At 42.8% G+C, this 12,526-nt stretch overlaps 1 protein-coding gene across 15 annotated transcripts in view; it reads right to left on the minus strand.

The window, feature by feature from the left end:
• Positions 1–725: 725 nt before the first annotated feature.
• GNAS (GNAS complex locus) overlaps positions 726–12,526 on the minus strand; it is a 71,764-nt gene continuing 59,963 nt past the window's right edge. For 10 of the 15 annotated variants that reach the window (XM_012511793.2, XM_012511785.2, XM_030825850.1 and 7 more), the window contains 10 exons: positions 8,364–8,418; positions 8,159–8,278; positions 6,447–6,544; positions 2,718–2,772; positions 2,511–2,584; positions 2,355–2,413; positions 2,130–2,250; positions 1,853–1,983; positions 1,520–1,587; positions 726–1,238 (listed from right to left, as the gene is read on the minus strand). In XM_012511793.2, coding sequence (XP_012367247.2) covers positions 1,092–1,238; positions 1,520–1,587; positions 1,853–1,983; positions 2,130–2,250; positions 2,355–2,413; positions 2,511–2,584; positions 2,718–2,772; positions 6,447–6,544; positions 8,159–8,278; positions 8,364–8,418 — 928 coding nt within the window. In that variant the 3' untranslated portion in view covers positions 726–1,091. Of the gene's footprint in view, positions 1,239–1,519; positions 1,588–1,852; positions 1,984–2,129; positions 2,251–2,354; positions 2,414–2,510; positions 2,585–2,717; positions 2,773–6,446; positions 6,545–8,158; positions 8,279–8,363; positions 8,422–12,485; positions 12,489–12,526 lie in introns of all 15 variants that reach the window. The other 5 variants (XM_030825854.1, XM_030825853.1, XM_030825852.1 and 2 more) reach the window with 2 other exon arrangements.

The raw sequence follows: 12,526 nt of genomic DNA on the forward strand, positions 1-12,526 counted from the left end.
ACTCTGCTTATTAGGGATGCAAACTCTTTGTTAAATTTTTCCCCGACCCAGGCCCTTCCCCCATTCAAATTTTAAGTGTGATTTTCATTTTTATAGTCATCCCCAACCCCCTTATGGCCTTTAGGTCTTAGGTTATGCTGCAGAGAGGCCCTTTATAAACCCAAGATGTTAATTACAAAATAGCCACTTTAAAAAGTACCTCTTTTATTTAGATGTATGTGATCAACTTATGTCAAATTCATTTTGGTGTGTGCAATGAGGTAGGGATCCAGCCTAAATTTTCCCCAAATGGCTACACCATTTCTTGAATAACCCCACTGATTTGAAATACTGCGCTCCTCTATTTCTCCACATAATTTAGTCCCTATCTTATAGCAATAAATATACACTACTTTTCTTGGGAAGCCCGGGTCAGCAGGCAAACTGTGTGATGATGTAATGGTGTAAGTTGGTAGAATCTTTGGATAGGATGGCAATGATCAAAATGCGGAGGTGACTGGGGCGTAGTGGTTCACTACGGGGTAAAATTTAGGAGGAACAGGAGTGGACTTTTCCTATTGTCTGCAAATTGTTTCAAGACACCCACAGATTAGGGTCACCAGAAAACATACAGTGGTGAGATTTTATACCTTGAGGCCTCCCAACTTTTGATGTAAGGACCAAGTCAAAACCATGAATGACGGGAATTTGCTCAGAACCACAAATAACTCACGGGAGTCCCATCATTCTTTGCTCACATTTAATTTTTATTTTGATTTTTTTTTAATGCTGCACAACACAATATTTATTTCATTTGTTTCTTTTATTTCATTTTATTTCTGTTTGCTGCTGTTATTTTATTTATTTTTACTGAAAGTGAGAGGGAACTTTTGTGGCCTTTTTTCCTTTTTCTGTAGGCCGCCTTAAGCTTTCTAAATTTGGAACATCTAAGCAAGCTGAAGGGAAAAGGGGGTTTCGCAAAATCACTCGGGGGAAGGGAAAGGTTGCTTTGTTAATCATGCCCTATGGTGGGTGATTAACTGCTTGTACAATTACGTTTCACTTTTAATTAATTGTGCTTAAGGCTTTAATTAAATTTGGGGGTTCCCTTCTTAGAGCAGCTCGTACTGACGAAGGTGCATGCGCTGAATGATGTCACGGCAGTCGTTGAACACACGGCGGATGTTCTCAGTGTCCACAGCGCAGGTGAAATGAGGGTAGCAGTAGTGACGCCCATCTCCACTGGCAGTGCTGATCCTCTGCGGGCACAAACGAGGGGACCTGTCAGTGACACCCTCACCAGGAACCACCCTATCACTGATGGGGACACCTACCAGGGACGGCTGTTAGCCAGCCTCTGATGTCATGTGAAAACAAAAGCAAAAGGAGGGGCGCAAAGAGCTCAAATCCACACTGGATGTGCATGAACTAAAACCATGGAACTGGGTAGCTGAACCCCTGAATTTGGAATTAAGTAAATTTACATCCATGAGAAAAAGAGGAGGAACAAGAGAGGAAACTGAAGACAGGCTCGACTCACCAGAAACTCATCTCGAATGAAGTACTTGGCCCGGGTCACGCGTGGGTCCTCTCCGGGCTCGGGAGTAGCTATAAAAAAAGGGAATACATATTAATGTAATTAAAAATTCAAGCAGAGCTGGGGTGCTAGCATCACTGTAGCTCCTGAAGTCTTCAAAACCCTGATTTTTCCATATGAGAATTAGTGGGAGTGCGTTTTTCTTGCTTCTCTTATAGGTCCTTTATTGGTTTGGTGGTGGGAGGGGGAAGGGGAGGGGGATGGGGGTTTTCAGCCTGACTGTTTGAAAAAGAACCACCGCAATGAACAGCCAGCAAGAGTGGAAGCCATACGCACCATCCTCAGGAGTAGTGTAGCGAGCAAATTCTGGAAAGTAGTCCTCAATCTTCGATTTCCCAGCAAGGACTTTCTCAGCGAGCAGATCTTGCTTGTTGAGGAACAGAATCACAGAGATGGTGCGCAGCCATCTACGAGAAGGGAGGCTGTGTGAATGCTCGGGGGAAGCGCGCTTTCGGCCAGGGGTCTGGAATGCTTGCACAGGGTTCTTTTCTATAAACAGTGCAGACCAGGGCCTCCTGGGCAAGCGCAGGGGGTGGGCGGCCACTCCACAAACCTGTTGTTCCAGATGCTCTTGAAGAGGTTCAGAGCCTCCTGCAGGCGGTTGGTCTGGTTGTCCTCCCGGATGACCATGTTGTAGCTGCTGCTGGCCACCACGAAGATGATGGCAGTCACATCTTAACCAAAGAGAGCAAAGCCAAGAGCGTGAGCAGCGACACTGATCCCTAACAACACAGAAGCAAAGCATTCTTCACGAACAGCCAAGCCCACAGCATCCTACCATTGAAGCACTGGATCCACTTGCGGCGTTCATCGCGCTGGCCACCCACGTCAAACATGCTGGCGGGGAGGAGGACAGCTGGTTATTCCAGAGGGACTGGGGTGAATGTCAAGAAACCATGATCTCTGTTATATAAAAAGGTAACAGTTGGCTTACTGGAAGTTGACTTTGTCCACCTGGAACTTGGTCTCAAAGATTCCAGAAGTCAGGACACGGCAGCGAAGCAGGTCCTAGAACAAAATCGAGGTCAATGGATCTCACCAAAGCCAACCGAAATAGTAATAATTGCCAATCTAAAGCAAAGGTCTGGAGTAGTTTGGAAAGAGGGCTCAGAGTCCTCTGGTGGTGAGGGGTTTTGCACACCTGATCGCTCGGCACATAGTCGGCCTGCTTGATCACATCGATCTTGTCCAGGAAGCTGGGAGAAAAAGAAAGACACGTGGGGTGTTCACAGTGCTCACATCAATTTGCCAACTATTTGTGTCTCTCTACAAGGTCAGGCTCAACGGAAGTGACCGTCCCACAGTTATGCAGCACTAAGTCAATGGCACATTTGCTTGTGTGTTGGTTACATTTATAACTCAAAGCTGATGCCTTAAGAAGGTTAGGGCAAACAGGATTTAAGATAAATAATTTTAGGAATCAGGGAACTCTAGATGCGTCTAGCAGCTAGCCTGTGGCCTCGACGCAGTGGGGCCACACAAACAGCACAGGACAGTGGTGGGGCTTTGTTCTTCATGTTTATTTTTATTTTTTCTATTTTTCTTTTTTATTCTTTACTTAGCTTGTTTATTCCTGTTGCTCTCTGGCAATATTCTTGATTTTTAGAAGGTTTTATGCATATCAAACAGTAGAGAAAGGACCCCAAAACCAGGCTGGCCTATCACATTGTGTGCCATTTGGTAATGCTTGACAAAAACATTTTAATTTTCAAATTGCTTGATTAAAATGGCAAACAGTTTGAAAATTGTATGCCTCTATATCATTCAGTTAAAAGAAAAAAATAAAGTGACATTCTTAAAAACATCAAGGACTTTCCCCTCAAGGGCACACAAGATTGTTTTAGTTACTGAGAATCTGTATCCCTTCCTTTTTACTTTTTAAGAATCTCATTGATTAAAGAGAACAAAAGAGGTTGGCACAAAGGGGCCCTTCTCGCCCTAGCCATCCTGAACAGGAAACAACCACAAAGTTCTCTTCCGTTCTGTTTGGTCCATGAAATAGAACACTCTAGATATTAAGCTTTTCCTTAAAAAAGCGTCTTGTTTGTGTTGTTTGACTAGACACACAGGAAAATTTACTTTTGAAAGACTGGGGTAATTAATATGGAAAATTAATGTTAAAACTAGTTTATTTTTTGGAGGGAAGGGCATGTAGAGATTGGAATTGTTTTAAAGTGGGCTAATGAGAAAAGAAAATCATAAAGAGAGAAAAGTTTATTTAAAGAAACTGCCAAAGTTTTGTGTTCCCCTCTTCCTTTTTACTAGTTCAGAGTTAGTCTGGCTTAGAGGATATACTAACTTGCCCAATCAATCTTACATTACAGCACCAGTCCAGAAATAGCTCCCCAGCCGCCCTGGCCTCCAGCATGTTACCATGGCAACAGAACCACAGTTCTATAAATAGATCATCAGCACCAAATCTTGTGAGAGAGACATCTGGAGTGGAGCCAGCCAAACCCCAGCTCAACAAATAAAAACAGGCAGCTTAAGAAATGGGCACAGTACCAGTATCTGAACTTTAATATAAAGGCAGTTCAACCAGAAACGTGCCGGCCACGGCAGATGCAGGGCTGTTTGAGCCACGGGTGAGGGAGGACATTTTAAAAGTTTTAAGCTGCGTTGTTCTCTTTTTCTGAGTTTCCTTAAAACTTTTCATGATCTATACAAATGGTGCAGCTTTCAGACAAAGTTTCAGGAGTAATTAAGTGTTGCTTTAAAAAACCCCAAAAACTTCTAAATGATTTGAGAAAACAAAACCCGACAAAATTCAACAATCTGGCTAAGCTACTGTTACTTAACGAAACTGTGACTCCCTGCCCCCCCAGCATTCAAAACTGGGGTGGTTAAACTCTCTTAATCTTGTACCTGTACTTAACTTCTGACTTGGATCCAAAATACAAAATGCAAACAATTCCAGGATTTCCATTTGTTTTGCGTTACTATAATTAGCGCTTCCAGCTTTTAGTTCGAACTTTTGAGAAAATCAGGGACTTTGCTGAAGAAGGAGTGGGGGCTGGGGGCCATAGGGGCCAGCCAAGATGGACTGTTTTTTTTCTGTTCCTTGAAAAAATATACAAATTTGCTTGCATATTAAACCGCGGAATATCTATGTATGTGGCAATTGAAAATAAAGGAATTTCCTATGGGAAGGCAGGGCTGGGGTTGATAGATTGCACAGACCCTAACATAGGCTTATATGATTTATAGATGAACAGTATTACCTCTTCCTCCCTCCTGTTTATTCAGGTGGTTTTCACAATCAGTTCCTTGGGCTTGAGGCTACTAAGTAAAGCAATCTTAGCCCTTGGTGAGTCAGCCTGGCACCTTGGTTCTGATTAGTTAATACTTCCTATAGCAAAATCAGTTCCGAGTTTCAGCTACTTGTAATAAGGACGGCTAAAACATCAAACCTCTACTAGACTCCCCTGCCCCGAGTCACAAGACACTCCTACTTCAGAATATCATTAACTGAGACTGCTTTGTGCATTTCTGCAGCATCAACAAACAAAAGATATCTTTACATTTTTGGCTGGGCACGGTGGCTCATGCCTGTAATCTCAGCACTTTGGGAGGCTGAGGCAGGCAGATCACAAGGTCAGGAGTTCGAGACCAGCCTGGCCAATATGGTGAAACCCCGTCTCTACTAAATATACAAAAATTAGCGGGGTGTGGTGGCAGGCACCTGTAGTCCCAGCTACTCGGGAGGCTGAGGCAGGAGAATCACTTGAACCAGGAGGCAGAGGTTGCAGTGAGCCAAGGTCGCACCACTGCACTCCAGCCTGGGCGACAGAGTGAGACTCCGTCTCAAAAAAATAATAATTATCTTTGCATATTTTTTAAATAACCCTGACCACCACATGCTTGCTATATCATGTGCAAGATGAGGGAAGCCATAAACTATTTAAAAGGCAACTTTCTAGCTATGGGGTATGTTGTCCTCTGGGAGAGACCATGGTGGGTGACAGGGACAGAGGGCAATCCCTGAGGGAACGGTAAGTCAGGTGTTAGGCAACAAGGGAAGCAGCTTGGGCATCAGGTAGAGTTGTGTAATAAAATCTGTTTTTTAAGTTTGCCCCTTCTTCATTTACCAACACACTAACCAGGTGAGCCCACCTTTATGAGTGACTTTGGAGAAAGATGCCTTTCCCACTGCTACTGCAGGCCTTAACCTGTCCTCCTCGCAGGAAGTAATTTGTTTTATTTGAAAGTAACCCCACCACGGTACTGTACTGCTTAGGTGTACAGTTTAGGATTTAAAATCCACTGACCACTTACCATCCTTCAATCAAGACCCGGTGGGAAGGAATAAATAAGGATATGAAACAGAGTTCAAAAGTCAAGACAACACAAAAACAAACTCTACCTAGAGTCACTAAGATCTAGTAACACTAGGCAGCTACTAGAGTCGCTTACCTGAGAGCAGAAATAGAGCAATCAACAACTACCAAGGAGAGAGGAGGCGTAGCTATGTGTTCACCATTCCTCTGTTATGTTTTAAAATTACAGCAATAAAATATAGTTTTACGTTATTCAAAATGTGAGCACTGCCCTATTTCCCTAAATGCTTGGGGTCAATTCAATTAATTACTTCCCACTAATTATGAATACTATGAAACTCATCATCATTTTGCTCTAACAGGCATTAAATGTTTATATAAAATAGTGTCACTGCACTAAAAGAAAAAAAAGGAATTAAGGACTTTAAAAATAAACAATTGAATCAGATTAGAACTTTCTGCCAGTGGGGTAACTGGTTGGCTTCTATGAAAGGAATCGTTGACAAGCAACTTTCAAAGCAGGATCACAGGTTTTCATGTTTTCTTGTTTTTGCCTGTTTTATGTGCTGACGGGTTGGGTGGCGGTTACTTACTACTGGGCACAGTCGATCAGCTGGTACTCGTTGGAGCGTTCGTAGCAGGCACGCACTCCTTCATCCTCCCACAGAGCCTTGGCATGCTCATAGAATTCCTGAAAGTGAACACAAGAAAGTTTAGAGAAAGGCAAGAGCTTGAACTAATCAACAACACTGTCATTCGAACCCTGAGACCAGAGTTCCCTATGTGACTGACACTTGGTGTGATTCTGAATTTCGAGCCCAATTAATGAATTAATGCTCACAAATAACTTTAATTCAACACTTTAAACATATTCAAAAGTTCACGCAATTAGCTGCTGGTCTTATTGTGAATTACTGGTTTTGGGTAGTTTCTTTTTTTGTGTGTGGGGGGAATGGGGTAAGCTACTGAGTAATTTGGTTTCTTCACAGAATTGTTTAGGAAGAATATACACTAATCTGTGTTAGAATATGCCAATAAATGGTTCAATGTTGTGAAAATAAGAAACTTCATTTGTAAGACGTGCTGGGACTAAATTTTCCTTCTGGGAAAATGTGAATCTTACCAAAAAAATTTATGATGGGGGACTTGTAGGTAGGAACATAAAAGTTCAGATGCTAATAGGACTAATAAAAGGTTATTGTTCTGATACATTTTTAATAGGCTGGTGTTTCCTTTTCCTATTAAATATAGAATCATATTTCAAGAAAGTCAGTGGGTTATATTATACATATTGTGTTTACTGCTTTTTTTCAAAATAATGCTATTTTAAAAATTTAGCTATCCATACTAACTATATACTACTAATTTCTCTGCTAATTTAAGTTTGCAGCCAAGTCCATCTAAAATATACAAACACAAATTCCCACGAAAGCCTGACAAAAGGCAACAATAACTCATTGTTTTAGCTGTAGACAAGTCTCTTCCTTGTGGGTCTTACAAACGCATACATCTTTCCATCTCGTTTCCCGTTCCCCACTTATAAGCCATTCTCCCCACGAAGGGGCCTAAACATATATGCTTGGGCTTGAACAGTTTTTTGTTCCCTAAAAGTAGTTCTTTAGGGAGCCAACAGTGTCATGCATCCAGAGGAAAGTCTTTTCCATATGTTCTATTTTATGATTTACTTTTGAGTTATAATTTAGATATATTTCTTTTTTTTAATAACGAGAAAAGATTTCATTTGCCCCAAGACAAGGACTGACTTTAGAAAACTCTTAATAAATGTTAAAAGGTCACCTGTTTAAAATGAGAATGTCTTCCATTTGGCACTTCACTGAGGCATCCCAAGGTATCTTAGGGCACTTCCAGTGGAGTAAATGGACAATTAGTATTTGTGTGCCGTATTTAACATACAGTTTTGTTTGTCCTAAGATGTGAATGAGGGAATAATTAAGGCTGCCATAGCTCAGGACTTTCTTCCTCATAAAAATTTACAGTCTAATAAAGTGAGATTGTGGTATTAAAGAGTGATGTTTATTTGTGAGGACAGGTGAGCTAAGATGTAGAAGGGGTGACAGAATTTTGCTCATCCATCTTGAACAAAGCCCTAATGATTATTACTATTAAATTAAGGTTACACATGAAATTAACTTTTTCCTAAGGACGGACATCACTGAAATGTGGTTTTGCCTGAAGTGTGGTTTGAATGCCCTTGCCCATGTGCAGGGCTGTCACTGATGTTCCTATATGAACACTCTGCTCAGGTGGGCGGGGCTACGGCCACACAAGTAGGGGTGTAGCTTACGGGAGGGAAGTCAAAGTCAGGCACGTTCATCACACTCAGAATGTAGTCCACTCTGAACTGGTTCTCGGGGTTGGCCAGCTCCACGGGGGGCACCAGGTTGCTCATGGCGGCCACAATGGTCTGAAAATGATTTAGCAAAGCGGTCAGGGAACAGCACTGGCTGGGAGGGGCTACAAGACAGAAAGCACAAGGAGCCAGCACATACTTCGATCGCCTCTTTCAGGTTGTTTTTGATGTCCTGCACCTTGGTTGCCTTCTCACTGCAGTGGGATTGAAAAGAAAAGAAAATCATATTGCACCATGTCAGTGAAGAGTACTGCTTTCATAAAGATATCCCGACTAAAAAGCATAGTATTCTGTTCTTCGGGGAGTTGTGGGTTCGGATCTGTGCAAAGATTGGAGGTAGCTGAATAAACACGGTTGCAAATTATAACCTCCCAAATGTGTCCTGAGGACACGCCCAATTGAGGCAGATTAGCAAATTGCCTTAGCAATCATGACTGTACCAGAAGTTGCATGCAGCTCATTTAATCTTTCATGGGTTTGAAGCCCCCACACTACATACTAACACTTCCTAAAGGCTTCTCCTGGTCCTATCAGCATGTGGGTAGGGGTGAGACTGGAGTGATAGGTCACTATGAGGTTGGGGTGGAGCAAAACAGTCCCGTGGTTTGACTTGGAATTCACTCAGTTGCTAGATTAGCACACTGAGAACCAGTGAGCACAGGTGGTAGTGTTTATTATAGTTCATTACAGGAGTCTGGGTGCAGTGGCTCACACCTGTAATCCCAGCACTTTGGGAGGCTGAGACGGGCAGACTGCCTCAGGAATTGACCAGTCTGGCCAACATGGTGAAACCCCGTCTCTACTAAAAACACACACAAAAAACTAGCTAGGCATGGTGGCATGCGCCTGTAATCCCAGCTTCTAGGGAGGCTGAGGCAGGAGAATCACTTGAACCCGGGAGGTGGAGGTTGCCGTAAGCTGAGACGGCGCCATTGCACTCCAGCCAGGGTGAGAGTGAGACTCTTGTGCAAAAAAAAAAAAAAAAAAATCATATGTGCGATGCATGCTCCAGGTACTGCAGCTAACAGCAATGAAATTTCTAGTTCATGATGTTAGTGCATGTTGGTGCATGTTGGTCCATGTGCAATAGGAATCAAATAAGATTCCACCCCCTAGAAGGCCTTATAATCTAACGGGGAGGGGGGTCAGATCCCACTGGTAAGTAGAGGTTGAAGGTTTTGTAGCTTTTCCTTGACTTTAACTCAGCCACATGGGACAGCCAGCGTGGTCTTTATGGAATGATCTATATTCAGGGTCACTGGTCCCACAGGTAAAGGCCACACCCTTTGGCTTCTGGGGACCATAACAGAATGTTAATTTTTGTACCAGATTACACTGATCCAAATGCTGTATGTTTTTCAGAAACTAGCCTTCATTAGAAGCACAGCCAGGGAAGGTTCTCGAGTTTATGTTTTTAGAGGGCAAGAAAAGGCCTCTTGTGTGGAGTACGTATCTCCATCAGGTCTATAGCCCAAAAATGGAACCAGCACACACAGCACACCTGCTGTACCTGTTAGGCCCTGGGAGGTGAGTGCGTTGTCATGCGGAAAAAAGGTGCTACGGTCCTGCCCCTCTGATGGGGAAACTGAGGCCGAGATGGGGGAGTCACAGAGGCAGAAACCAATGGGGGTGGGAGATGGAGGGGACAGAGTTTATCTTTTTCACGATTTGTATATATATAAATTTTTTTTAATCTTTTGAGAGTCCCAGTTTTTGAAGCATTCACTTGGCTGATTCACCAATTCATAGAATGGAGGTAGAAATTAAAACATATAATCCCTCCAGACTAGAACATGACAGAAAGTTAAGGCAGAGGAAAGGCAAAGGGAGGTTAATTAGCAAGAGCAGACGAGCAGGGCAGGGCAGTCAGTGGAGCAGCAAGGGTGGGGGGTGGGGGGCGGGGACTGATGGTGGGGTCAAGTGCAGGCCTGTCGACAGGCCTTCCACAAATCATTTGGTCTCTCCTTTCTCAAAGAATTATACTTGCAAATTTATTCTTTCTGAATAAATGTCTGTGTACTTCTGGGCCTTCAACTGCTGAAGGATCCCATCTCACCCCTTTCCTACGTGAAGCCCCTTTCACAGGTCTCTGCTCCACTGCTCTTCTACATTGGAGTGAAGAGCTGGCGAAGTTCAGAGGAGCCACGCTCATTAGTGGTGGGGGGTGTCTGGGGTGGGGAGGGGGGACAGATGTTGCCAGGAATCCCCTCAGGGCCACTTAAGTAAAAGTGCTGCAGGTACGGAGGACCTCACAAACACAGATGACAGGGAGGTGAGCTTCAGGCCTTGTGTACAAATCTGAAATCTGATTCTGGCCCCCAGACTCTTAAAGCAACCACCTTAGAGTGAAAGGGAGTGAGTCCTGACCGCTCTGTGGGACTGTCTGCTTTGTACGTGCAGAATCAAAGCTCATTTCTGAAATTAAGAATTTCTGGCCTTGGTATTACAGTCTAACATCAATTATTTCGATGTTATAAATTAAAAGGACATGTGTTTGATGGTCCCCAATGTTCACTTTTGAATTCAGAATTTACCTAAAACCCCCTAGGGCAAATCTATTCCCATTCATTAAAAGCAGGCTCCATTTCATAGGTAATGAAAGCTATTAACCTTTGGTTTTGAGGTTCCACAGTTGTAAAATTAAATACATTTGGGTACTAAATATCCAAATCTGCATAAAGCAAGAGGAAAGTATTTCCAGAAACAAGTTTCTTTCATTCAGTTTGATATTTTGGTCTAAGCAGTAGTATGATAATTGGAAAACTTCCCGTCTTAAAATACGGATATTTTGAGAACGTGTTCAGTATTCATCTACGTATGTGAATAGGTGTGGGAGTATATCAAGTATAAAACAGCTAAAATAGAAATCTAAAATCTAATTCGGGTGTGTAATACTAAAACATAAAATTCTTCCATTGAAGCAATTACTATGTAGATGGAGATATTATACTGGGGGTTGGCAGGTTTATCATCACTTTTACTATTGCTTAATGAATTTAACGTTGATTGTGAAATTCAGAGAAAATTCCTTAGATGTCTTTAAACTACTCAACAAAGGCAAAACATATGCCATTAGCTAGAATTCTGATTCGCTACAAAATCGGGACTAAGGCTGGAAGTACTTTGAGGGTCTTGGTTCCTCCTCCTCCCCCTTCTGTGTATAAAGCAGATGGGATGCGTTCAGTTTTGAAGAGCTCCTCCCCTCCCCTCACTTCAGCTAACTAAGTGGTGGGGGAGGCTATTCAGGTCTCCACCTTATCCTTGTGCTTTGGTGGGAAAAGACAGACAAAGGAAGGAAGACAGAAGACAGACGCAAGATACAGGGATTGCTGAAACATGCAGAGAATTTTTATTTATCACGAATGTTAATACTTATGTTGACTTGCAGAAGAGAGTCAGAGAGACGTGCAGGCCAAGGTGTTAGTAGGATTCAGGGATTTAGCACGACATCTAGTACACAGTAGGTTGCTCACTAAGGACTTGTCGTATCTTGCTCAAATGCCAACTTTTGGTACAGTAGATTGTCAATTAGTCATTTCTTATAGAGATGCCTTTTTGTATAGTTGTCATACTACATTTCTGCCAATCAAGGATTTCAGTCCATTTTTCGTTTTTTCAATCATCGTTTAAGGTCAGGTAGTAGGGGCCCCATCCCCCCTCCCCCCTCAGACAACAGAATAGTATTCTTATTAGAAGTTCCTAAGACCGAGCAATTCCAGCATGCAAATTGTGATAGGACATAGCCGGGAAGATGAGAAACTGTAGCCATCATCTAGGGATAATATATTCTAAAAGAAACAGATGAACAAACATGTGTCAGTTACTTTGTCCCCAGACCCCAATATTTTTGCTCCTCCCCTCCCTGGCCACAGAAGCTGTTTCTTTGAGATGCCCTAAACTAAGTCAATGGTTCTGGATGGTCTCATGAGAAACAGCCACTCCACCACTGCATGCTAAATACACAGCAGAGCTACAGTGGTTACCTGGCATGCGTGTGTGTGTGCGCGGCGCGTGTGGCTGTGTGTGCGTGTGCATGTGTGTGCGTGTCTGTGTATGCATGTGCATGTGTGTGGGTGTGTGTCTGTGTGTGATGGGTGTGGGGATGCAGGAAGCAAAGAAAAAATAATTTGATAATGAATGGAAAAATAAAAGATGCCATCATGAATTTCCTTACCCATCAGCTAACGTAAAGTGCCTTTGATTCAAATAAATTTGATCATTTTTAAAAGGCCAGAGGCTTTTCAAGATGATTCTTAACGACCTGCTGCAAGGTACCAAGGCGTTTTTCAAAATTAAAGACGG

Source organism: Nomascus leucogenys, chromosome 13, assembly GCF_006542625.1.
Source record: "Nomascus leucogenys isolate Asia chromosome 13, Asia_NLE_v1, whole genome shotgun sequence".
Lineage (NCBI taxonomy): Eukaryota > Metazoa > Chordata > Mammalia > Primates > Hylobatidae > Nomascus > Nomascus leucogenys.